Here is a 27,347-nt window from a genome sequence, read left to right on the forward strand (position 1 = left end):
CACAAATGGAAGATTACCTGTAAATTATCCAAGATGATTCGGAGGGACTGCACCTGTCGCCGAACAGCACCTGAAAATCTTTCATAGGTTGCAGCATCATATTCACTCATTTGGATCTCCTTTAGCCTGAAACCAGAGGGCAAAAAGAAGACAAGAGCTTACCTATTGTTAAAATTGTATGAAATTCCTTGGAAACTCAGACTTCAAGGAGAAAAGGAAAGAAATAAGATCTCCAGCAATGCCTCAGATTCAATGTCCAGTGGTATGCTGGTGAATGAGTAAAAAAAAGATGGCCAGGACCTACCACTCCTTCCCAAACACAAAAAGGCCCCAATTTGTAGTACATATTTGCTGATTTCTATTGTATAAATATTACCACTACAATCAATAGAAACAGTATACATTTTTCAAATCTACCCACACAGTGAGAATACACACACACACACACACACACACTCCAAAACTTGCAGAACCTAAGATGGTTCTATTCCTATATTTTTGTGGAATCTTCATACTACTTTACTGAACTATTGCACTAATTTGCAGTCCCACCAACAATGTATGAGCAAACCTTTTGTCCCACATCTTTGCCAGCGTTTATTGTTACTATTCGTAGTTGATCATTGTCATTCACCGCAGTGACATGAAACCTTAGTGTGGTTTTGATAGGTATTTACCTGATTGCTAGAGATGTTGAATATTTATTATTTATTTGTTGATCATTTGTGTTTCTTCTTTTGAGAAAGATTTATTTAGTTCTTTTGTCCATTTACTGATTTTTTTTTTTTTGGTGTTAAGTTTTTGGAGTTTCTTTTATATTCTGGATATTAATACCCTGTCAGAGAAGCATCTGGCAAAGATTTTCTTCCATTTTGTGTCCTCTCCTTATGGTCTTAATCATTTTCTTTGCTGTGCAGAAGTTTTTAATTTGATGGCATCCAACTTATTAATTTTTGGTTTTATTTCTTGAGTTTTGAGAGTGCCTGCACCAATATAAAGGAATGTTGACCTTAGGTATTCTTCTAGCAGTTACAAAATTTATAGTCTAATTCCTAAGTTATTGATCCCTTTTGATTTGACTTTTGGGCAGGGTGAGAGATAGGGATCTTGTTTCATTCTTCTACATATGGATATGCAGTTTTTCCAGCATCATTGTTTAAAAGGCTGTCTTTTCTCCAGCATATATTTTTTGGCACCTTTGTCAAGTGTCAGATGGCTGTATGTATGTGAGTTGGTCTCTGTGTTGTGTATTTTATTAGACTGGTCTTCATTTCTACTTTCATGTCAGTACTAGACTGTTTGTTTTTACTATAGGTCTATAGTATAATTTGAGATCACGTATTGTCATGTCTTATGTATCATATTTCTTTCTCAGAATTGCTCCATCTATTCTATGTCTCTTATTCTCACAAATGAATTTTAGGACATTTTTTTCTAGTTCTGTTAAGAATGTCAGTGGTATTTTGATGGGGAAGGCAATGAATATGTATATGGCTTTTGGTAGTTAGGGTCGTTTAACAATATTAATTCTGCCTATCCAAGATCATGGGAGGTCTTCCATTTTCTAAGGTCTTTTTATATTTCTATCTTCAGTGTTCTACAATTTTTATTATAGCTGTCCTTCACCTCCTTGGTTAGATTAATTCCTAGGAATCTTTTTAGGATATTGTGAATGGGATGATTTTCTTGATTTCATTCTCAGAAGAGTCACTGTGGAAATACAGAAAAGCTATGGATTTATGAATGTTGCTCTTGTGTCATGCTACTTCGTTGAATTAATTTATCAGCTCTAGTCTTCTGGTGCAGTGTTTGGGGCCTTCTAAGTATAGACTCATGTCATCAGCAAACAGAAAGTTTGACTTCTTCATTTCCTATTTGTAAATCTTTATTTTCCTTCTCTTGCCTGATTGCTCTTGTTAGGATTTTAAGAACTATATTGAATAAAAGTGGTGAGGTTGAACATCCTTGTCTTGTTCCTGCTTTTACAGAAAATGCTTTCAGTTTTTCTCCATTCAGTACAGGCTTTGGGTTTGTCATCTTCAGCCTTTGTAATGTTGAGGTAAGTTCTTTCTTTTCCTAGTTTCTCCATTCATGTTTTTAACACGAAGGGGTGTTGAACTTTATCCAAGGCCTTTTCTACATCTATTGAGATGATTATGTGATTCTTGTTCTTAATTTTGCTTGAGTGGCAAATTACATTTTATTGATTTGCATATGTTGAATCAACCTTGCATGCCTGGGATAATACACTTGATCCTGGTCTATTGTGATGTGATTTCTAATGTGGCTTGCTAATATCAAGGATTTTTGTATCTATGTTCATTAGTGATATTGGTCTGCAGTTTTCTTTCCTTGATGTGTCTGTGTCTGGTTTTGGTATGAGGATTATACTGTGTTCATAGAATATATTTGGGAATGAAATAAATTGAGAATGACTGGTGTTCGTTCTTCTTTCAAGGTCTGGTAGAACATGGCTGAGAATACATTGGGTTCTGGGCTTTCCTCTGTTGGAAGGTTTTGTGCTGTTGCAATTTCACTACTTGATATTTGTCTGTTTAGGTTTACTATGTCTTTCTGGTTCAACTTGGGCAGGTCATATTTGTCCAGAAATTTGCTGATATCTTATGGATTTTCCAGTTTATTGGAGTATAAAATTTCAAAATAATTTCTAATGATTGTGTGTGTTTTAGAAGTGTCTGTGATGATATCTCCCTTTAAATCTCTAATTTTGTTTATGTGGGTCTTCTCTCTCTTTCTTTTGGTTGATTTTGCTAAGGGTTTATCAATCTTATTAAGCTTTCCATAGAACTCTTTATTGCATTGATCCTGTATATTTTTATTCTCTATTCATTAATCCAAATTAATGAATATTATTCATTAATTCTGATATTATTTCCTGTCTTCTGATCATTTTGGAATTAATTGGCTCTTCCTTTTCTAAGTCCTTGAAGTGGAACATAAGTTTATTTGGGATATCTCTATTTTTTTAATGTAGGTACTCATTTTTTCTCTTAGAACTGCTTTCCTACTGTCCAAGAGATTTTGATGTCTTGTATCTCTTATTTGTTTCCTAAAAATTTCTGGTTTTCTTTTCTCATATATTCTATGATCATATTTTATTTAAATAGTGGTGTTCAATCACCATGTGCTTATGTAGTTTCTTTTTTTTTTTGCTTTGTTTTCTAGTTTTATTTCATTATGATCTGATAAGATGCATATATATATATATATATATTTGTGACTTATATCATGACCTAGAAATATATAATATTTGTGAGTTATATTGTGATGTCACAATGGAAAAGATTCCATGAGCTTCTGAGAAGAAGGTAAATTTGGCTGTATGGGGGTGAAATATTCTGTAGATGTCTATTAAGTACATTTGATTTATAGTATTAAAGTCAGAAAAATCCTTATTAACTTTATATTTGGATGATCTGTCTGATGATGATAGGGGTTGTTGCAAACAACTGTTAGATCTTGTTTTTTGATCCAATCCATTAATCTGTGTCTTTTAACTGGGGAGTTGAGACCATATGCATTCAGGGTTATTATGGATATGTGTTTGTAGATTTCTGATATTTTGGCTTGTTTACTACATTTAATTATGTCTTAATTTTCATTTAGTTGGTTGCTCTTCTCATGGTCATCACCTATTTAGGAGCTTTGGGGGTTATTTTTGGGTATATCTTTGTGCAGTTTATCTTTGAGTATTCTTTGTAGTGCTTCTTTGGTGATCATAAATTCTTCTAGCTGTCATGTAAAGCTTTTCTTTCAGCATCGATTTTGAAAGAGCTTTGCTAGATTTAGAAATCTTGATTGACAAAATTTTTCTTTAAGAGCTTTCTTTGAATATCTCACTCCAGGCCTCTTCTGTAGAATCTGAGTTGAGAAGCCCGAAGTGAGCCTTACTGGCTTGCTCCTAAATGAGACCTGATGGTTTTCTCTTGCAGCTTTTAGTGCTTTTTCCTTCTTTTCTATGTTAGGTATTTTGATTATCATGTGTCTTAGGTTCTATTTTGACCTTGTCTATTTGGGGCCCTATATGGCCCCTCTATGTGGATGCTCCCTCATTTCTGATAAAGGAACATTTTTCTTTTACTGTCTCATTGAAAATGTTCTTAATGCCATCAGCCTGTATTTCCACATTCTTTTCTATCCCAATGACACTCAGGTGTGCTCTTTTAATCCTGTCACAGAGTTCTTGTGCATTCTGAATAGGTGTTTTATTTTCCCCCTTTATTACATGCTGAGTATTCAAGTTCCTTTACCCTGTATTTTTTCTTTGGCCCATTAAGAATAAATTATTATTTTTGCCTGTAAAGAAACATCACAAAAATTATATTAAAATAATAACTTTTTATAAAGATAATATTTGATGAAGAGGATAAAACTTTCACTGAAGGAAAACTGAAGGATGGGATTAGGAATATTTAGCCAATACACATTAACTTTCACCATGTGATTTTGGAAATTCCAATTTGTTTATAATTCTACTTTGGAAATTCCAATTTGTTGATAAAAATTCTCTCTAGTTGGAGCAAGCCTTCTTTACATATTTGCACTAGCCTTGTTTCCAACTTTTCTGGCCATACAAATTTTCTATTTCAAAGGCATACCTAATTTACAAAACGTGCAAGAAATAGCTCTTCGATATAATACTTCAGACTGTAAATATGAACATTCTCATACAATGAAGCATAAAGTCAGGAATTTTTTAAATGGGCTGATAAAAAAATTTAAGAAATACTCTGATTTTTAAGTTCTAAACAGATGGTGCTGGTGCCGTGGAAGTGCTTTCACTGGTATTGAGATGCAAGTGTGTCTCGTGGCAAAAAAAATAAATACTCTATTGTAAGTTCTAAACAGCTAGTGCTGGTATCATGGAAGTGATTTCAGTGGTCCTTAGGATGCAAATGTGTCTCCTGGCTGTGGTGGTGGTCACATCAACCTATATGACTGATGAAATCATAGAGAACCATATCTGCAGAGTTGTAGGGGACTGGCAACGCCCCCGAATAAACCTTCTTCTCCCCCTTTTTACAAAAATTCTTCTAAAGATGATGCACTTTTGCTTTGGGTCCTTTCCCCATACTATGTAAAACAGTCACAACTAGTACTTTCTTTTATTTTTAGTAAATTGCTGGAGGTTTAAAAGATAAACCACATGTTCCTATCCTAAAAGAGCTTGAAAAATCAAATAAAGAAAAAGTTGAAACTGAGAGAAAATTTTAAAAAAAGAAATAAAAAAGAAAAGCTGACATATATATATACACACATACACACACACCAGGTATTTTGTCTTCCCTTTTTAATTTTTGTAAATTAAGATAAAAGACAAATCAAAAGTTTCCTAGCCCAAGCTAGGTGAAGTTGGAGAGAGAAAAAAGCAGACCATACAGCAAATACCTTTCTGACACCTGCAGCTTCCAAAACTACTAAGAACACTTTCATTAAAATTAATTTAATTGTATGAAAATTTATATAAAATTATGTAATTAATATTAGATAATCTGATTTATGTTAAATTTTATTTAAATTAAATTTATTTATTGTATTAAATTAAATAAAATTTAATCAATTTTTGGATATAAATTATATTATAATTTAATATAAATTAATTTATTAAATTAATAAATAAAACTAAATAATAAATTTAAATTAAATGTAATAAAACTAACAAATTAATTTAAAAATAAATTTAAATTAAATGTAATAAAATTAATTTATATATAATTATAATATACTTTAAACTTTTATTTTATATTGAATTTTAAAATTAATTTTAATAAAAATGTACTTAATGGTTCTAGAAACTACAGGTGTCAGAGAAGCAATCGCCACATAATCTGCTTTCTCCTCTCCGACTTTACCCTACTCAAGTTGGAAAATCTTGATTCATCTTTTATCTTAACTTACAAAAATACAAAGATTAATTTTAAATACTCCTATTGTTAAATACCCAGAGAAGTATGTAGATAAACAGCCCAGATTTTAATGATACATTCTTACAGATTTATAGTAGGTGTATTCCTGAGTTAATTTACTTTCCTTATATAAGGAAAATTGCCTTAATAAATTTTTCTAAGATTGCCTTTTTATTTATTTATCACATTGCTCAACAATATGGGCTGGGGATATGGTAACATTCAGCATAATGATCTTAAAGTTTGTCATGAGAGAAGAGAGCTAAAATATTCCTGCTGATGATTTGAAAAGAAATTTCTCAAGGTTAGGCCTTTCCTAGAGAGTGAAAGTTGATATTTCTATTTTTAACCTTAATTTAAAAGTCTATGAACTCCACAATTTTCTTAGTTTTTAGGGATGTCAGTCTCCTTGTATGGCCCAAAAGGTTAATGACAATACAGTTTCTCTAAAATCACAAACTTGCTGATTTGCTTGTCTTAAGGAGGTGGTTACTAATTTAATTTCAGTTGTATTTGACAATTTCAGATAATCTTATTATCAATGGAAGCATTACTTCTGGAAAGAATGCAATATCAAGTGGCAGGTTTTCTTTGTTCTGAAATACAATGGATATAAGAAAGGAGGCCCCTACACATGAACCCAGGAGCATCATCTCACTTGAGGACAGACTTCTCTCCAATTCTTGGCTCAAACCAAGCTCCCAGTTCAAGAAGGGCCCTGCACACCTGCAACTGGTACAACTCTAGGCAACTACATTTCCCAGAGACAGCATGACACCATCTAGTCTGTGTTCTCAGTCCTCCCTTCCCTTTTCTTTTCTTTCACCTCTCTCTTCCTATTCACATTCCATTGCCTTGTTTGTCAAAATCCTGGCTCTTAGGTAACTGTCATCATTCTCCTCAGGCAGTTGGCTGATAAAGACTTAATTAAGCCAGTGGCATGTGGGAGCCAAACTGTACCAGCTTGTGAGAGATAACTGCTCAATATTCAGGAATTTTACAAGCAAACTTCAACTTTTGGTAGCTGGTCATCAGCCTTGTAGGAAATGCTTATACCCAGGAAATCGGCATTGTTAACACTCCCTTCTGGCCTGTGAGGAGCTGGCTTATCTGCACACCACTGGGAACTACACTGCCCAGGGGACTTGCAGTCTTAGTGGGTACTCTTGAAAACCTTAAAGATTCAAAACGAACTTCCATTTCTGAGATTTCTCTAACAGGGAATATTTTCTAACAGGAGTAAGTGATAAAAATAATAGAGACATTGCCAAGGGTTACCACATAGGCACACCCCTAGATCATCTTGGTCCAAGTTGGCTCTACAGATACATATCACTAGGAGATATGGCAGGAAAAGGTCAGAAAGGCAATGCCTCTCTGGGTCAAGAAAGATTCCCAAAGATACATGTACACGTAACCATTATATAAAACAATTCTGTAACACTGACCTGCTGAGACAGACTGTTTTCCCATTACTGACCAAAACAAAGAATGAAGCATGCTTTCCAAGAGAGGACCAGGCTTCTTGTACCACCACAAAGGATGTGGCGGTAACTCAGTCTGTGCACTGAAAAACTAAATTAACTCAATGCCAATTAAATAATATAATTGTTTCTAAAGTGAAAATAGGTCTTAATATTCTACTGAGATCTTCAAAAATCAAAACTTCTGGACTAGTGCCTAAAGAAAGGCCACCTTTGTTACCTAAGTTGCACTGAACTGCACTTATTCATAGCCCCGGAATATTTCCTTTAAAAGAGGGAATGGATCAATGGTGCTTAATATAAATTAGTCCTCTTTTCCATGTATTTCTTTCCATGCTTCTCTAAGAATTGATTGTGTGCTAACTCTGTACCAGTCACTGTCATGGCTATACACAAGAACATTTAAGTTGTAGTCCCAACATTGTTTTTCAGAAGATTCTGTGCATTTCAAAGATAGATGGTGAAGGAAGTTCTACTGAAAGCCCTCATAGAGATTCTACCAGTAATATACGGAGAAATCACTTTCTGATTTGCTCACTATAATTAGAAAATGACATTTGAAAGTTATAACCTTTTACCTTTTTGGTCCCACAATAATAGTCATCAAAAGCCTTTGAAAGTATATGATTTTATTTCTAAGGAAAAATGTGATATAGCTTTATAGCATTCTTCAGCGGAACATAAATGTAACAAATTAAAAATATAATTTATAGGGAATATCATGAAATACAGCAAGAAAAATTTTGGTTTATAATTAACCCATGTTTCTGAAAATATAGAGTCACATTTTAATAAAAACTGGATTTTAAATAATGGGTTCTAGGAACCGCAGTTGTAGCAACACTTGGATTTATTTTTATATTTGCTTACTATTGGAAAAACACACGTTTCTGTCAAAGCACATCAAACTCATGATCACATTTTATATAGAGAGCTCAATAAATATCCTCTTGCAAGCTGTACTCATTTTAAAATATGATCAATAATGGAAAAGATTCCATGAGCTTCTGGAAAAAGGTAAAATAGTGTGTAGATGTCTATTAGGTACATTTGATTTATAGTATTAAAGTCAGAAAAATCTGTATTAATTTTATACTTAGATGACCTGTCTGCTGGTGATAGGGGTTCTTGCAAACAACATTTAGTTGAATTTTGTTTTTTGATACAATCCATTAATCTGTGTCTTTTAACTGAGGATTTGAGGCCAGATGCATTCAGGGTTATTGTGAATATGTGTTTGTAATTTTCTAATATTTTGGTTTGTTTACTACATTTAATTCTGTCTTAATTTTCATTTAGTTGGTTGCTCCTCTCATGGTCATCATCTATTTAGGAGCTTTGGGAGTTATTTTTGAGGTATATCTTTGTGCAGTTTATCTTTGAATATTCTTTGTAGTGCTTCTTCGGTGATCATAAATTCTTTTAGCTTATCCATATCATGTAAAGCAATTCTTTCTACATGGATTTTGAAAGAGCTTTGCTGGATTTAGAAATCTTGACTGACAAATTTTTTCTTTAAGAGTGTTCTTGAATATCTCATTCTAGGCCTTGTTCTTCTTTAGGATCTGAGTTCAGAAGCCAGAAGTTAGCCTTTGTGGCTTGCCCCTAACTGAGACTGATGGTTTTCTCTTGCAGCTTTTAGTGCTCTTGCCTTCCTTTCTATGTTAGGTATTTTCATTATCATGTGTAAAAAAACAAAAAGTTGAAACTGAGAGAAAATTTTTAAAAAGGAAATAAAAAGGAAGAAAAGATGATATATATTTTAGCTACCAGGTATTTTATCTTCTCTTTTTGATTTTTTTAATTAAGAAAAAAGATAAATCAAAAGTTACCAGCCCAAGCTAGGTGAAATCAGAGAAGAGAAAAAAGCAGATCATATAACAAATACCTTTCTGACACCTGGAGCTTCCAAAACCACTAAGAACACTTTCATTAAAATTAATTGTATGAAAATTTATATTAAATTATGTAATGAATATTAATTAATCAGATTTATATTAAATTTTATTTAAATTCATTTCTTTACATTTTATTAAATTAATTTAAATAAAATTTAATAAATTTTTAAATATAAATTATGTTATGATTTAATATAAATTAATTTTATTAAATTAAAAAGCAATACAAATAAAATTTTAAGTGCTACATCAAAAAATAAAGTAAATTAAATATAATAAAACTATTAGAAAATTATTAAAATAAATTTAAATTAAAGGTGATAATATTAATTTATATTTATTTATAATATAATTTATATTTAAAAATTTGTTTCAGACTAAATTAATTTTAATGAAAATGTTCTTAATGGTTCTAGAAACTACAGGTGTCAGAAGCAATTGCCATATAATCTGCTTTCTCTCCTCTCCAACTTTCACCCAGCTCAAGCTGGAAACTCTTGATTCATCTTTTATCTTAATTTACAAAAATAAAAAAGATTTAACTTTAAATACACTTTTTGATAACCCAGAGAAGAGTTTAGATAAACAGTCCAGATTTTAATGATATATTCTTACAAATTAACTTTTCTATTAGAAATGATCGATGTATTAAGACTTTTGGTTTGACTCACACTTAACGTGTAGAAACCATTTTCCTTATGGACATATTTAACACCTAGAAAATTACATTTTACCTGAAGTGACTTTGTAGCCAATTGAAATAGTTAAATGGATAGGTTTTGATTAAAGAATTTTGATAAAGAGAATCTTAGAATTGAACCACTAAATTTCATATTTGGGCCCTCCAAGTGTAATTTTGTTTCAGTAGTTGGACAATGTTGAACAAAAAGTCCTGATAAAGAACTATTAAGCCTAGTTTGTTCATCTGGTCTCAAGGGACACTTTTGGATCTTCTCACTCAAAATGGCTGTATTTAACACCTAGAAAATTGAATTTAACCTGAAGTGACATTGTGGCCAAATGAAATAGTTAAATGGATACTAACAAATAATCCTTGTCCGCGTCTTTCTGTTGGATAATTTGACTGAGTTTCTCAACCTCATCTTTAGACAGCCGATGGATCTGTTTGGTTAAAGATATATTCTTTGAATTACAAAGCTGAATATCAAGTATTCGTTCTTTGATTCTTTTCATAAATTTTTCCATTTTGGCTTTACATATGGCATGGTTTTCACTCTCATTTTCTATATTAAGGCTTTTCACTTTTGTTTCTGTGAAACTACCAGAATTCTCTGTTTGAATGTCCTGTCTCTCTTCATGCCCCTGGGCTTTCATTTGTTCGATGGTTTTCTGCAAATTCTTAATTTCCTTGTCTTTTTCAAAAAACAGTTGGGTATGTGCTGCCTTCATCTGCTCATACTGGTATTTAAATTTATCCATTTCTTCCTTCTGCTCCTGTAGAGACTGAAGTAGTTGTATTTGACTCTGGTTTTGATCTTCAATGACCTTTTGATGGTGTGTAACTTCCTCTTCCAGATGATTCTTGATGATATTCAGCTGAGATACCTCAGATTCTAGTTCTGTGATACTATCGAGGGTTTGAGGCTCTGCCACAGCTCCAAGTGGATTCCGCTGTTCCCTAAGTCTTTCCAATTCTTCTTGCAGATGTCTGTTTTCTTCTTTCATGGAGCTAAGACTTCTGTCTTTTGCCTCTATGGTCTGCCTTAAAGTTTCATCTTGTTTTAAGGCCTGAGAACACTTATCTAAATCCTTTTGCAATTCTGAACTTTCTTGTTTGAGTTGACCAATAAAAAATTCTTTCTCATTTACAAGTTGCATCAATTGCTTCTGTTCTTCTAAACAAGATGCCAACATTTCCTTAGTTTCTTTTTGATCAGTAGCCATTTGCTCAATATTCTTCTTGAGTCCTGCTATTTCAAAGTCTTTCTCTTGACGGAGTTGCACTACACGCTCCTGTTCCAGCTGTAAGGCAGAGGTATTCCAATTACATGCATTTGAGAGTTCCTGAATAGTCTGCCTGTAATTGTTTGCCTCTTCCAACAGTCTCTTTTTGGCCTGACACAGTTCGACTTGTATCTGTTCTTTCTCTGTTTTCAGAGTCTCCATAATAGTGTCTTTTTCTAGAGAAATTTGGTTGTTACCAGCAATAGATTCTTCCAACTGATGCCTTACATCTTCACATGCTGAAATCAACTTGTCATTTTCCGTTTTGAGATCAAAAGCAACTTTCTTTAAATTTTCATTGAGCTCTTCTACTTCTGCAAGATTTTGCTTCAAGTTAGTAATTTCGACTTCCCCTTCTTTAAGCAAGTCATCCTTCAAATTAGAGTCTTCATTAAGAGCACATCTTAACTCGTTCTGAACTCTACATAGTTCCTCTTCCTTTTGGCTAATGTATTCCTTCAGTTCCAGGTTTTCCTGCTGGATGTTTAAACTACTTTTTTGTGACTGACGTAGCTGACCTACTAAATCTTTGACTTTAACTTCAAGCTTCTGCTTGGTTAAAAGCAAATCACAGAAGATCAGTGCACTCTGAGTTAACTTTTCTTTCTGTACATGCAACTCTTTAATTATGCCCATTTTATCCTTCTCAAGTTGATGAACTCTCTCTTTTTTATCATCCAGTTCTTGTTTCAACTTCTTGATTAGACCATCTCCTTCATTTTGCTGTTTTGATAGCTCATCTATTATCAAATTCATGTGCTTTGTGGCTTCCCGGTGTTCATTGTACAAATATTGTAACTCAGCTATCAGCATTTGCTTTTCGTTAATACTCTCATACAGCTCTTGCTCCTTAGCCTCCAAGTTCAGTGTTAAGTCATGTATTTGTACATTCAAATTCATGTCTGTTGAAGCCACACTTCTAATGACTTCATATTCCCAGCTCAGTTTGCAAAGTGATATCTGAAGTTCTTCCTTTTCTTGACTCAATAATGACTTCTCCTTTTCTAAAACTTGGACATGCATTTGAAGTTTCAGATTGTCTTCAGCAAGGCTGGTATCCTGTCTTAAACTAGTCAGTCTCATGCTTTCAGCATCAGACAGGGCTTGTGCAGAAGATAATTTTTTCTTTATGACTTTGATTGTATCCTCAAGTTCTTTGATTCTTCTTGTGGACTCTAGTTTTTCAGTTTGTAGAACCTGAATAGTGTTTTGCATTTCCCAGACTTGAGACTGATCAGTGACTGTGACTCCTGAGTCACCTTGGTGTAACAGCTTTTCAAGTTCTGCGATCCGTCCTTCATAGTGATTTGACTCCTGTTGATGCTGGTGATTTAACTCTGCCAGTTTCTGTTGATGTTCCTTCTGCAAAATGGACATTTCATGTTGGTGATGATCCATGTCCTGACTTCGGTTTTGTTTCAGTACCTTAATTGTATGGTGTAGTTTGGTGATTTCATTTTGATGTGAATCATTTGTTCCTTGTACCTGCGGGTTACACCTCCAATGGCCAACTTCACAAGGTGCGCTGGTTGCTGGTACACCACCCGCTCCTGAAGGTACTGTTTGAGCAGTTGACTGCAGGCTCAACATCTGCTCCTGTAGTGACATCTGGCGTGCTTGAAGATGGCTGATGTCTACCTGTTTCTGTTGCAGCTGATTTTGGTAACTTGTAGATTGAAGGTTTATTTGAAGCTGTGATGCTTCAACCTTTTTTTCCAGATCAGTACAATACTTTTTAAGTCTTGTATTCTCTGATCTCAACCTTGATTCTGTGGTTTCGATTTTTTTTCCTCGACAACAAAGGGAACTGTCTTCCACAGCTTTGGAGACCTCCACAGGCATATCTGTGGTGCCGCTGGAGACTTGGCCAGTGGGGGAAGCCAAGCTGCCTCCCACCTGACCCAAGGACTGGCCCCAGCCGAAGCCTAGGCCTCTAAACCACGAAAACAGTGCTAGAGCTTCAGAGAGCCCTCAGCTCTGCTCCAAAAACCGCTCTATGACCATCCACCTTCTAGCTGAATGTCCTGGAGCGTTGCAGGGTTCAATTATGACCAAAGCATTCAGAATTCTGGGGAGTGCAGGGTTCCTGCCACCTTGGAACTCTGCCTTAAAGGTAGAGGCCTGGCCTGGACTTTGACTAGAAACTTGCCACCAGGGGCTCAGTCACCCCCGCGGGGCCTCTGCTCCCTCCCTGGACTTTCAGCCCTCTGGTTGGGTGACTTCTCCTTCAGTGTTAGTGACTCCCCCAGCTTTAGCTGGTCCTGCCACCTCCATGCTGGCCGCCAGAACACCCCCACCTGAGACATATTACCCTGTCTTGGAGGCCTGAAGTTGAAGTTATGTCCTCAAAGACTCAAGTTTTCTATGAAATCTAATCTGTTGGTGATGGTTTCGAGTGGAATTTTCTTTCTTTCTTTCTTTTTTTAAATATATGACAGCGGAATGCATTACAATTCTTATTACACACATAGAGCACCAGTTTCAACATCTCTGGTTTTATACAAAGTTTTTGCACACCAATTCATGTCTTCATACATGTACTTTGTATAATAATGATCATCACATTCCACCATCATTTATAATCCCACGCCCCCTCCCTTCTTTTCCCACCCTCTCTGGCCAATCTAGAGTTCCTTTATTCCTCCCATGCTCCCTCTCCCTATCCCACTATGAATCAGCCTCTTTATATCAAAGGAAACATTTGGCATTTGTTTTTGGGGGGATTGGCTAACTTCACTTAGCATTATCTTCTCTAATTCCATCCATTTACCTGCAAATGCCATGATTTATTCTCTTTTATTGCTGAGTAATATTCCATTGTGTATATATATCACATTTTAGAAAAATCCATTCATCCATTTAAGGGCATCTAGGTTGGTTCCACAGTTGAGCTATTGTGATGTGTGATTTGTGTCTTACATTTTCATGAGTTCTGATTGGTTTCTTTTCAAATATTTCTATTTCTTTATTGAAGTGGTCTTTTATCTCCAATATTAGCTTTCTTCATTACTTAGATCTTCTTTTAGTTTAACATTTTAATAATCATTTTTAAATCTTTGAAATTTCACCTACTTCCATATCTGTGGGATCCTTTGTTGGGAGATTCTGAATTTTGGAGGCGATTTCTTAGCCTATTTCCTCATGTTTTCAGAAGTCTTGGTTGGACTTGTGCATCAGTTTAGATGGATTCTCCTTCCTCTTTTAAGTCCTCTTGTGTATAGTTATCTTTTTTGCTTTATGAGTAGATATCCAATGGGCAACCTGAGATGCCCCTCTGATTGTTCCTCCTTGAGACCTGTTTTTTGTTTTTGATTTTGGTTTTGGTTTTTTGGTTTGAGAGTTTTGTTTCCCCAATTCTCTGCCCTTGAAGTAATGTGAAGGCTCAGGTGCGGCTAGATCATCATGTGTGGAGTAAGATTTGCTGTTACTTACTTGGCAGAGTTGTGAATATTGCTCCACAGTGAGATCTCGACTCTATGATCTTGAAATGTCCTGATCACTTTCCAGTCCCTCTTATAGGAAGTGGGAGTCAGGAATAGCACTACTGTTAGCAACAGAAGTAAGGTTTCTGCTGTCCACTTTGACATCTATAGCAATAATTGCCACCTATATAGGAATGTTGAGGTGAGCATCAGTACCATCAATACCAAAAATAAAAAATCATGAACTCGGTCAAGAATTAAACAGGTGTCTACTATGTTGTGTATTCTATCAATAATCACAACAACATGAATGGGGTATGAGTTACATTAACTATCTAATTCTATTAGACAGTTAAAGTTTCTTAAGTAAAGAGAAAATAGGGTAGGAAGGCAACAAAAGTTTAAAATATGTTAAGTAAACAAAAGAGAGTCAGGAGATAGTTAGCTGATGTTGACTATAAAGAAAGAATTACAAAAACAATTAACTAAAAGTAATTAAAAGACAAAAGATGAGAGGGAGCATGAAAATTTGGTATTGGGGTGGAGAGAAACTAAAGAAGTGGGATTAAGGACATAAACCAATATAGAAACAAACAAGCAAATGTAAGATCAAAACAGTTCAAACCTATATATAATTATATCCTACCTAAGTCAAAACAAGGCTAAATCATAAACAGATGCAAAAGAAAGCAATTAAATGAAAGTAAATTACATAAATATATATTTTTTCTAACCTATCCACACAGTGAGGATACACACACACATACACATACACACACACACACACACACACACACACACCCCTCAAAAATTGCAGAATAAAAAGAAATAACAAATAAATAAAATATAATAATTAGCCAACCACAGAAATATGGTTTATTTATCCCAGGTTATTAAGGAAAATGTGTATTATATGGTATAAACTATGTAATTTCTAATACACACATCACAATTTAGGCAAATAAGCTCAAGAACTCTAAACTCTGAAAGTTCATGCATTCATTGAACCTGAATTTAAAATACAGCACTCTTTATTAGGGTAGGCACTAGATTGACACAAATAAAATATGAAAGTCAAGTATAAATACATATGGAAAAAGAATTTATAAAAATACATATAACCAATAGTATGAACTCATTGAATGAGTTAAGAGAAAAAATAGATTATGAAACATCATAAATAATATATCTAATTATGTTTTGACAAAGTAACTATGTTTGAGTTTCAAAGGAGCTGGAAATATTTAGCCATGACCAAATCAAGCACTGTTTTCTCTGGGCTGATTATTCCCAGTTCTTCTCTCATAACTTATGTGGCTTCAGTTCAAGCACTTTCACCATCCTACTCACATCTCTTTGGATATATTCTGCCTTAACATAATCCTATAGAAGATGAATGATAGTTGAAGAATAGCCCAATTGGCTACTTACAGAAGAGGCCCATTCTGTTTTGTAATGGGGATGCCGCTTTGTAATAATGCAGCCTGAATTGAGAAGTGCTTTGTACTGTAGTCATGTTGTATTGCTCACTCATATTAAACTCATTCTACTAATCTGAAAGATCACATTGGCATACACAGGTACACTCCAGCATATGCTGGAACATGGAACTCTTACTGCCATTTCATAACATATTCCTTTCTTGCTCATCCTGGACCTTATGGAATAGTGAATAGAATATGACACTGAGAATAAAATTTGGTTTAGGATAGTGAATATTTTAACTTGAAACTAAATATGTTCTACAAGGGAAAATAAATCACCTATTGCTTTAAAAGGTCCTTTAGTACAACTCTGGGGCTGTTGTCAAGGGGCATTGGCAATAGTGTACAGGTCAAAGAAGATGCCCAGGTACATCAGGTCCAACCAAGTCCAGTTGCGTTAATAAGAGTCACAGCTTCCAAACAGGGAGTCATGACTGGTTCTTCTGCTAGCTCTGAATTCTGTTGCATCTTTAAAACTTCCTCGTACTTTTACACCTTGTTTTCTCCTTCCTAGTGAGTCTAGAAGTTTCATGGCATGAGCAGAAAGTTTTGGTGGTAGAATAGCTGGATGAGATACTCTTTCCAGAAATTGAACACAAAGTCCTGATTAAGAACTATTAAGCCTAGTTTTCTCATTCTGGTCTCAAAGGTATATTGGTGACACTTTTGAGAGAGTCAGGAGATAGTTAGCTGATGTTGACTATAAAGAAAGAATTACAAAAACAATTAACTAAAAGGGTTAGTTTGAGGGTTCCTGAATAGTCTGCCTGTAATTGTTTGCCTCTTCCCATTTAAAAGGGCTAATCCTTGTTCTCTTTCCATAGTGAAGTCTGGAGTTGCTGCTAGAGGTCAAGGACATCCTAGGTGTATGAAACTGGAGACATTCTATCACAGAGAGCTCGTCTCTCCACATCTTTCTGCTGGATAAGTGAGTTTCTCAACCTCATCTTTAGACAGCTGATAAATCTGTTTGGTTAAAGATATATTCTTTGAATTCCGAAGTTGAATCCCAAGTACTCGTTCTTTGATTCTTTTCACAAATTTTTCTGTTTTGGCTTTGCATATGGCATGGTTTTCACTCCCATTTTCTATATTAAGGCTTTTCACTTTTGTTTCTGGAAAACTATCAGCATTCTCTGTTTGAATGTCCTGTCTCTCTTCATGCCCCTGGGCTTTTATTTGTTCGATGGTTTTCTGCAGATTCTTAATTTCCTCATCTTTTTTGAAAAAAACAGTTGGGTATGTGCAGCCTTCATCTGCTCAAACTGGTATTTAAATTTATCCATTTCCTCCTTCTGCTCCTTTAGAGACTGAAGTAGTTGCATTTGACTCTGGTTTTGAGTTCCAATGACCTTTTGATGATGTATAACTTCCTCTTCCAGATGATTCTTGATGATATTCAGTTGAGATACCTCAGATTCTAGTTCTGTTATACTATCGAGTGTTTTAGGCTCAGCCATAGCTCCAACTGGATTCTGCTGTTCCCTAAGTCTTTCCATTTCTTCATGCAGATGACTGTTTTCTTCTTTCATGGAGCTAAGACTTCTGTCTTTTGCCTCTATGGTCTGCCTTAAAGTTTCATTTTGATTTAAGGCCTGAGAACACTTATCTAAATCCTTTTGCAGTGCTGAACTTTCTTGTTTGAGTTGGTCAATAAAAACTTCTTTCTCATTTATAAGTTGCATCAATTGCTTCTGTTCTTCTAAATGAGATGCCAACATTTCCTTAGTTTCTTTTTGATCAGTAGCCATTTGCTCAATATTCATTTTCTGCAGAAGATAATTTTTTCTTTATGTTTTCGATTGTATCTTCAAGTTCTTTTATTCTTCTTGTGGACTCTAGTTTTTCAGTTTATAGAACCTGAATAGTGTTTTGCATTTCCCAGACTTGAGACTGATCAGTGACAGTAACTCCTGAGTCACCTTAGTGTAACAGCTTTTCCAGTTCTGCAATCCGTCCTTCATAGTGATTTGATGCTGGTGATTTAACTCTGCCAGTTTCTGTTGATGAGCATTCTACAAAATAGACATTCCATGTTGGTGATGATCCATGTCCTGACTTTAGTTTTGTTCCAGTACCTTAATAGTATGGTGTAGTTTGCAGATTTCACTTTGATCCGAATCATGTGTTCCTTGTGCCTGAGTGTTATGCTGCCAATGGCCAATTTCACATTCAAGTCTTGAAACTTCATTTGACAATCTATTTATTTCCTGTTGTGATGAAATTATGTCACTAAAGTCCTTGGCATCATTATGGAAAGGTGAAAAATATTGCCTGAGTCGATAACTGAATGAACAAGGTGTGCTGGTTGCTGGTACACCACCCGCTCCTGAAGGTACTGATTGAGCAGCTGACTCCAGGTTCAACACCTGCTCCTGTAGTGCCATCTGGCTTGCTTGAACATGGCTGATGTCTACCTGTTTCTGTTGCAGCTGATTTTGGTAACTTGTAGATTGAAGGTTTATTTGAAGCTGTGATGCTTCATCCTTTTTTTCCAGATCAGTACAATACTTATTAAGTCTTGTATTCTTAGATCTCAACCTTGATTCTGTAGCTTCAATTTTCTTTCTCCGACAATGAAGTGAACTGTCTTCCACAGCTTTGGAGACTTCCACAGGCATATCTATGATGCAGCTGGAGACTTGGCCAGTGGGGGAAGCCATGCTGCCTCCCTCCTGACCCAAGGACTGGCCCAAGCCGAAGCCTAGGCCTCTAAACCACAAAGGCATTGCTAGAGCTTCAGAGACCCCTCAGCTCTGCTCTGAAAAACTCTCTATTGCCATCCACCTTCCAGCTAATGTCCTGGAGTATTGCGGGGGTCAATTATGACCAAAGATTCAGAATTCTGGGCAGTGCAGGGTTCCTGCCACCTTGGCACTCTGCCTTAAATGTAGAGGCCTGGCCTGAGCTTTGACCAGGAACTTGCCGCTAGGGGTGCAGTCACCCCTGCGGAGCCTCTGCTCCCTCCCTAGACTTTCAGCCCTCTGGTTGGGTGACTTCTCCCTCAGAGTTAGTGCCTCCCCCAGCTCTATGGGCTGGTCCTGCCACCTTCATGCTGGCCACCAGAACATCCCCATCTGAGAGCCTTTACCCTGTCTTGGAGGCCTGAAGTTGAAGTTCTGTCCTCAAGGACTCAAGTTCTGTTTTCTATGCAATCTAATCTGTTCGTGATGGTTTCCAGTGGAATTTTCATTATATATATATGACAACGGAATGCATTACAATTCTTATTACACACATAGAACACAATTTTCCACATCTCTGGTTTATACAAAGTTTTTGCACACCAATTCATGTCTTCATACATGTACTTTGTATAATAATGATCATCACATTCCACCATCATTTACAATCCCATGCCCCCTCCCTTCCCCTCCCACCCCTCTGGTCAATCTTGAGTTTCTCTATTCCTCCCATGTTCCCTCTTCCTATCCCACTATGAATTAGCCTCCTTATATCAAAGGAAACATTTGGCATTTGGTTTTTTGGGATTGGCTAACTTCACTTAGCATTATCTTCTCTAACTCCATCCATTTACCTGCAAATGCCATGATTTTATTCTCCTTTATTGCTGAGTAATATTCCATTGTGTATATATGCCACATTTTTTTTGTCCATTCATTTATTGAAGGGCATCTAGGTTGGTTCCACATTGAGCTATTGTAAAGTGTGATTTGTGTCTTTCATTTCCATGAGTTCTGTTTTCAGTATTTCTATTTCTTTATTGAAGTGGTCTTTATCTCCAATATTAGCTTTCTTCATTCATTGCTTAGATCTTCTTTTAGTTTAATAAATTTTAATTTTCATTTTTTATAATGAAAATTAATAATCATTTTTAATAATCATTTTAATAATCATTTTTTATAATCTTTGTCTGAAATTTCATCTACTTCCATATCTGTGAGATCCTTTTGTTGGGAGAAGGAATTTTGGAGCAGATTTCTTGGCCTATTTCTTCATGTTTTCAGATGTCTTGGTTGGACTTGTGCATCAGTTGAGATGGATTCTCCTTTTAAGTCCTCTTCTGGATATTTATCTTTTTTTGCTTTATGAGTAGATATCCCAGAGTGCAACCTGAGGTGCCTCTCTGATTGTTCCTCCTTGAGACCTGTTTTTTTTTTGGGGGGGGGGAGTTTTGTTTCCTCAATTCTCTGCCCTTGAAGTAATGTGAAGGCTTGGATGGGGCTAGATCATCATGTGTGGAGTGAGATTTGCTGTTACTTACTTGGCTGAGTTGTGAGTATTGCTCCACAGTGAGATCTCGACTCTATGATCTTGAAATTCCCAGTCACTTTCCAGCCCCTCTTACAGGAAGTGGGAGTCAGGAATAGCACTACTGTTAGCAACAGAAGTAAGGTTTCTGCTGTCCACTTTGACATCTATAGCAATAATTGCCACCTATATAGGAATGTTGAGGTGAGCATCAGTACTATCAATACCAGGGAGGGAGCATGAAAATTTGGTATTGGGGTGTGGAGAAACTAAAGAAGTGATACTAAGGACAAAAACCAGTATACAAACAAATAAGCAAATGTAAGATCAAAACAGTTAAAGCCTAAATATAATTATATCCCACCTAAGTCAAAACAAGGCTAAATCATAAACAGGTGCAAAAGAAAGCAATTATATGAAGTAAAATTACATAAATATATATTTTTTAAACCTATTCACACAGTGAGAATACCCACACACACACATACACCAAAACTTGCAGAAAATGGAAAAAAAATACAATAAAAAATTTTAAATTTTTAACCATGTAAAAATTAGGGGAAAAAAAGAAGAGAAAAAAATTAGGGAGAATACATAGAAAAAAGGGAAAAAACGGAGATGAGTAAAAACAGAAAAAAAATTTAATGGGAAATAAAAATCTTGTTTCCTCTGAGGTGGTCAAACTCTTGAAAGAGAGGGGTTTGCATTTTTTATATCTATTGTTTTGCATTGTTTATATCTATTGTTGGCTCTGTAATTCTCGGGTGAAGAGCTGGGGGTTGTTAGGACTCACATCTTTGTATCCTAACCAGCTGCAGTCCTTGTGGCTAGGGAGATCTCTTAGCTTTCAGTCTCTCAGTAAAGGGTGGGATCCACCTGGGAGGCTGACAAATGGTGTATTCCTGTAGTGGGGGTGGTGTAGAGTTCAAAACTGGAAGTTGCAGTAGTTGGGGTTTAGTCTTGGCTGAACTTTGGAACTCTGGTAGGTATTTGAGATTTGCTGGAGGCCCCCTATTGTTGAGGTGATTCTGATCTCTGTTGGATGTCTGGATCTTGAGGTTTTCATTAAAATCCACTTTCAGGGTATAGGGACTAAAGTTTCCTATCCACCACTGTTAATACGAATTACCAGGTACCCAGCCTGGGATGCAGAAGTTCCAGTGTGGCCCTTATTAGCATCTTCCCAGAATCTCTGGTGGGGTGCCTCTGGTGGGGAGCTCTTTGTCCTTGAAATTAGGAGGCTGTTTGCTCCAGGCACAATTTTCTGTGCACCTATTTCAGTCACTGTGGTTGAGTCACACTCTGGGATTCATCAGAGATGACTGTTTGCAACTTCCTTTATGAGTTCCTGATCTACTGTCTGCTGGCTACCATACAGTGCTTATACATAGGTCCTGTACTGGTAACCAGCTTTCACAGGGGTGATACCTAATTCCTGCTGAACTCAACCACGTGCCAAGTGATTTGGGGTTGGATTTCACTGAATTACTTTCCCATTAACTGGGTCCATTAATATGAGCCACTCTCTCTATTCCACACGTTCCCCAAATTCAATTCAAAATGTTTTTTAAAAATAAATCATGGTGTCCTCTCTCTGCCTGAGTTACCCCCTTGCCCCCAGTGGTCGCCACCAGCCAAGATGGCCCCCCTCTAACATAAAATTTTTCATATGATTTTTGAAGTTTCTCCCTTCCCATGTCTCTGGTTTCTTTTATGCTCCACCATATATTTTCAGTGAGTTGTGTGCTTTCTTCTCATTTCATTCCTTCCTCAGACACAGCATTTACTATCCCAGCTATCACTGCCTGTCCTCTGTCTCCCCAACTAGGGTCTGTAGCTTTTCCATCTTTTGGGGTACAGTGCTTAGCATGGTACCTAACAGATAACAGATGTTCAAAATAGATTCAAATAGATGACTGAAGTGAAACAAGATTCAGGATTATTTAAGAGAAGCCTTCTTAAATTAATCTTAAGTAGAGGGGTCTTTCTCTGAGAACCTCTTGGGTTTTACAGTGTTGAAGCCATAACACACTAATTTAATCACACATTTACGTGTATAAATACATAGGGGCTAATATTGGCCAGGGAATAATGAACACACCTCAAAAGCCTAATCTAATAACACAATCATCTAAAGTACTATTTGTGTGTGTGTGTGTGTGTGTGTGTGTGTGCAATGTTGCAAGAAAGGATCACAAGTATTTAGCTGAAATTCTTATGTAAAGTATATTTATCATGTGGGTTGGAAGAGAAACCTCAAATGCTGAGGAAGAATAAGTGTTTTCTATTCTCTGACAGGCACTGGGAAGAATCAAAATTAGAGTGCTGGGGGCTTATTAGAGCCTGGCAATGCTGGGCCAAGACTACCAGGGGACAGATTGATCATTCCTGCCTTACCACCCAGCTCTGTTGGTCAACACCAAAATGTTTCAAGTTCCAGTTCAAAGGCCACATCTAGGAAGTCTTGCTTAATCTCTTGAGTAAAACAGTCCATTCCTTTTCCACATACTTTTACAGACGTCCATCATGGAATCTTATGCTTCATTGCTTTAGGAGTTAGGTCTATTTCCTTTTCTCACAGCATTTCTCAAACTTTTCCAAAGTAGAAAATATGCTTCACATTTAGATCCAGTACAAACAAATGCATAAATGTTTATGTGTACAATTGGAGAAAAGATTTCATTAAAAATACTTATGTGTAATGTACTTTGATGCTTTCTATTCTATTTCTCTGGAAGAAAGACCACATTTTCTTTTTTTTTTTCTTTGAATATCCAATATCTAGCAAAACACCTGGTGTACAATGGTACTGAATAAATGCTATTAGATAACAATTTGAAAACACTATCAATGAGAAACTATAGACAAAATCATTATAACATCTGAATGGTTGTTTCTCAAGGTGACATACCAAGGTGCCTCTCTAAATCTTAATAACTCTGTTCAAAGAATGAGAAGGAATGTGTATCTAGGACTTGACCTCATAACAATACCTCTTATGTTTAGCTTTGGCAATCTCTGAAACTTCTTTATAAATTTTCATTTTTTAAGTTACATCTCAAGTATCAAGGCTGACAGAAGCTGGGCACAGTGAACCCTGTAGGATATGCTGCCTCTTTACTTCATGTGCTGGAAGTCTGTATGTTCTCTCTCAAAGGAAGGAGACTAGTGTTGACTAGAAAAAAAATATGTAGGCATAGGTTGTCCTTTTTGGGGAGGCAATTAGGTGGGAGAGGGAATGGGAAAGGTAACACACACAAACACACACACACATACTTAATACATACATAAATAGAGAGATATAAATACATATTAGGGAAGGAGTCGGGCAGTTCTAAGTCATCTGGGGCAGAGTAGTCTGTAGCCAGATCAGCTACAAGTATAGCAGTACCTTTGGTGTGATCACATAGCACCTAAAAGCACATCACATGCTGTCTAATTATGAGGAAATATGGAAAACATATTCCAGATTGTGTCATCTTTCAGAACCTACAAGATTCAAAGCACGTAACAAATTCTGAAAGACTGAGGAAAGGAATGAAGAAAGAAAATAGGAAATTTTAGCTCCTAGTTTAGATAAGCTTCTTATTGGTAATATTCTCAAGCCAACAAAATGCTGAAAATATATCATTCTACTTCTTTACCTCCGATCAAAACTGTCGGGTACAGCTGCTTAACATTCTAGTAATCTCTGTGGATCAACTGGCACAGTACATTTTTAAAGGGTGTATTTATGGGTATGTAAGAGTCTGGGTATTTTGGTTCTCATTTTATTTTTTCTTACAGGTTACAGTTAAATACTATGATTTTAAATCAATTATGAGGGAAACATACATTAGCTGTATGTATGTATATACATACATACATATATACATAATGTATGTACATACATATGTATGTATGTATGTACTAATCAGCCCCATATAGTAGTACATACAGCTAATGTATGTACATACATACATATGTACATTACTATATGTACTACTATATGGGGCTGATTAGTTTTGCAAATGGTAGCCGATGCAACATCCTAAATGTTTTTCTACGTGTGTACGTGTTCCTCACTATTTCATTAACTTTTTGTTGATGTAATATTTCTGTTGCATTTTATGCATGTCTCATGCTTGTTTCCCTCTGTTGTTTTTCCTGAATTGATCAATTCTTAATATATAGGAACCAGTATCTGGGTTAAAACCAGACTCAAATGAATGCTAACTAAATGCTATGCTAACGATATGAAGAACCCATCAATACTATCAGGCTATTCAAGGCAATGAGTGGACTTCTGTCTGATGATGAGGACTGCCTAGTGTTGGCAAGTCTCCATATTAAGTATAAAGGGTGATAGCTTTACAGATGACCCTCCATATCTATGGGTTTTATATCACTGATGAAACAATCTTAGATCCAAAATATTTGGGGAAAAAAACCTATGTTTCTCGTGAACTCTTACAGACATTTTTCTCATCATTATTCCTAAGCAATAAAGTATATCAACTATTTACATAGTATTTACATTTACTAGGTATTATAAATACTTTTGAGATGATTTAAAATACATGGGAGGCATACAGCACCCACTCATCTTTAAAACACTGAGAAACTAGGCAATATAAGAAACTTACCTCAACATTGAAAATACTATGTATGACAAACCCAAGGCCCACATTATTCTGGATGGAGAAAAACTGAAATAATTTCTTCTAAAAACAGAAACAAGCAAGGATACCCACTTTTACTATTCCTACTCATCATGGTTCTTGAAACTCCAGCCAGAGCAATTAGGCAAGAAGAGGAAATTAAAGAGATCCAAATAGGAAAAGAAAAGCTCAAATTATCTCTGTTTGTTGATGACAGATTGTATATTTAGAAGACCCTAAACACTCCATCAGAAGACAGTGCGAGCTCATAAATGAATTCTGCAAAAGTAGCAGGATACACGATTAACATTCAAATCACACGATTAACACTGAAATCAATGGCGTTCCTATACTCCAATGATAAATCTGCTAAAAAGAAATTAGGAAAACTATCCCATTCACAATAGCCTCAAAAGACAAAAGTCAAAACAAACAAACAAACAAAAACTTGGGAATCAATCTAACAAAAGAGGTGAAAGACCTCTACAATGAAAACTACCTAACACTAAAGAAAGAAATTGAAGAAGACCTTAGAAAGACCTCACATGTTCTTAGATAGGCAGAATTAATATTGTCAAAATGGCCATAATACCAAAAGTGCTAGACAGATTCAATACAATTCCAATCAAAATTCCAATAACATTCTTAGAAATAGAAAAAATCATTTATGAAATTCATTTGGAAAAATAAGAGACCCAGAATAGCCAAAGCAATACTCAGTGAGAAAAGTGAGGGAATTAGTGACAAAATCATACACCTCTCCTCTTTATATCCACTCTTCAGCTGTCTTACCACCAAGGCCCCTTGACCTCATTCCCCTGGAGGGCAATGGTCTTCAACATTACCAGGCTCCTTATCATTAGTGGCACTCAGAGAGGGGTTGCATACTTGTGCCCATGCACCACTGCAAGACTTATCCATCTCCCTGCAAATGACCTGTGTGCCAGAGCACTCTGCTTGTAAAACATTTAGACTGGATAATTACCTGTGAAGAACTGAGAGGGGCAACAATAGCAACTGGTTAGGGGGGAGGGGAGAGTAATACCTATTAATCTTTTCCTAAATGGATACTTTACTATTCATATGAAACAGTCAATTCTTTTTAATTCTAACATGACTTTTCATTATAGTATAATTTTTCTCCTGCCTCTTTTTGAGAGATTTCAACTACTTTCATTCCAAAAATAGTTATCTGTCCTAATAACCTCTCTGAGAGGAAGGAAGAGTGAAGTCTCCATTCTCCAGAAGAGCAAATTCAGATTCAATAACCATAAATAAACTATGCTCATCTGGGAAGCCAGCAGGAAGGCTGAGAGCAACACTTCTGCCTCTCAGGCCCATTCTGAGGCTCACAGGCTTTCCTGAAAGTGTGGCCAGCAGTTCTTTATTGTTCTGTACTGTTTGCTTGTAGATGTGAAAGCACAGCATGTAATGGGAGGAATTTCATCAGTCTCATACACTTGAGCACGCTCTTTTCTAACTGCACCCAGCTCCTTTCATTGAGCACAAAAATGTGAATGTTTCCCAAAGTGCTACCAAGTCCATCAATCAGAAAGGAGATATTGCTGGTTCTTTGGTGTTTTTCTTTTTTAGCTTAAGAACAAACATGGAAGTCTAGAGAAGCTTCTAGTGGATGGGGCCAATGAGGTGGCCTAAAACAGCTGTGGAACATCAGAAGGCCACAGGTTCCTTGGCCTGGTTTCAAAGACCCCACCTGCCAAAAAAGCCTCCCCAACCCACCTTACTGCTCATCTCTCTCCAGCTCTTACCCTTTTTCGTGGGCAGGCAAGCTGACTGTCTCCCTCATCAATATTGTGCACTCTATCCTGGTGCCCTCTTCATTTAGCTTTGTCTCATCTCCAAATCCTGGCACAGGAATGAGTGCTACCTCATATTAACCCACTGATCTTGCCGTTATCTGCATAGCTGGAGGCTACAGGCTCTGTACCATGTGAGTTTTGCACTTAACAGTGTGCATGCATACATGCGTGCAAGTATGTATAGCTGGAGGCTACAGGCTCTGTACCATGTGAGTTTAGCACCTAACAGTGTGCATGTATGCATGCGTACAAGTATGTATGTGTCTGTTAGTCAACAGCACTGTTGTACATGTGACGTGAACACTCACCTCTGTTGAAATGCTCTCTGGCCCATCTCTCTTGCAGCTCTCTTGACCTCTTCAGGAACGGCGTCCTTCTCAGCATCAGAGATCTGGTACACTGTGTGACCTGCATCCAGCCGATAAGGACCTCCTTTTCCTCCCAGACCTGCAGTGTCTCTTCCTCCTGGAAAGAAACAAGGACAATACAGATGAT

The 27,347-nt window shown here is 36.1% G+C and overlaps 1 protein-coding gene across 2 annotated transcripts in view; it reads right to left on the reverse strand.

Annotated features, from left to right (window-relative positions):
- Positions 1-27,347, reverse strand: part of LOC101965792 (von Willebrand factor A domain-containing protein 8) — a 391,795-nt gene that overhangs the window by 22,438 nt on the left and 342,010 nt on the right. For both annotated transcript variants that reach the window (XM_078015856.1, XM_078015855.1), the window contains 2 exons: positions 27,161-27,317; positions 18-126 (listed from right to left, as the gene is read on the reverse strand). In XM_078015856.1, the coding sequence (XP_077871982.1) occupies positions 18-126; positions 27,161-27,317 (266 nt within the window). The remainder of the gene's footprint in view (positions 1-17; positions 127-27,160; positions 27,318-27,347) is intronic.

Source organism: Ictidomys tridecemlineatus, chromosome 6 (genome assembly GCF_052094955.1).
Source record: "Ictidomys tridecemlineatus isolate mIctTri1 chromosome 6, mIctTri1.hap1, whole genome shotgun sequence".
NCBI lineage: Eukaryota > Metazoa > Chordata > Mammalia > Rodentia > Sciuridae > Ictidomys > Ictidomys tridecemlineatus.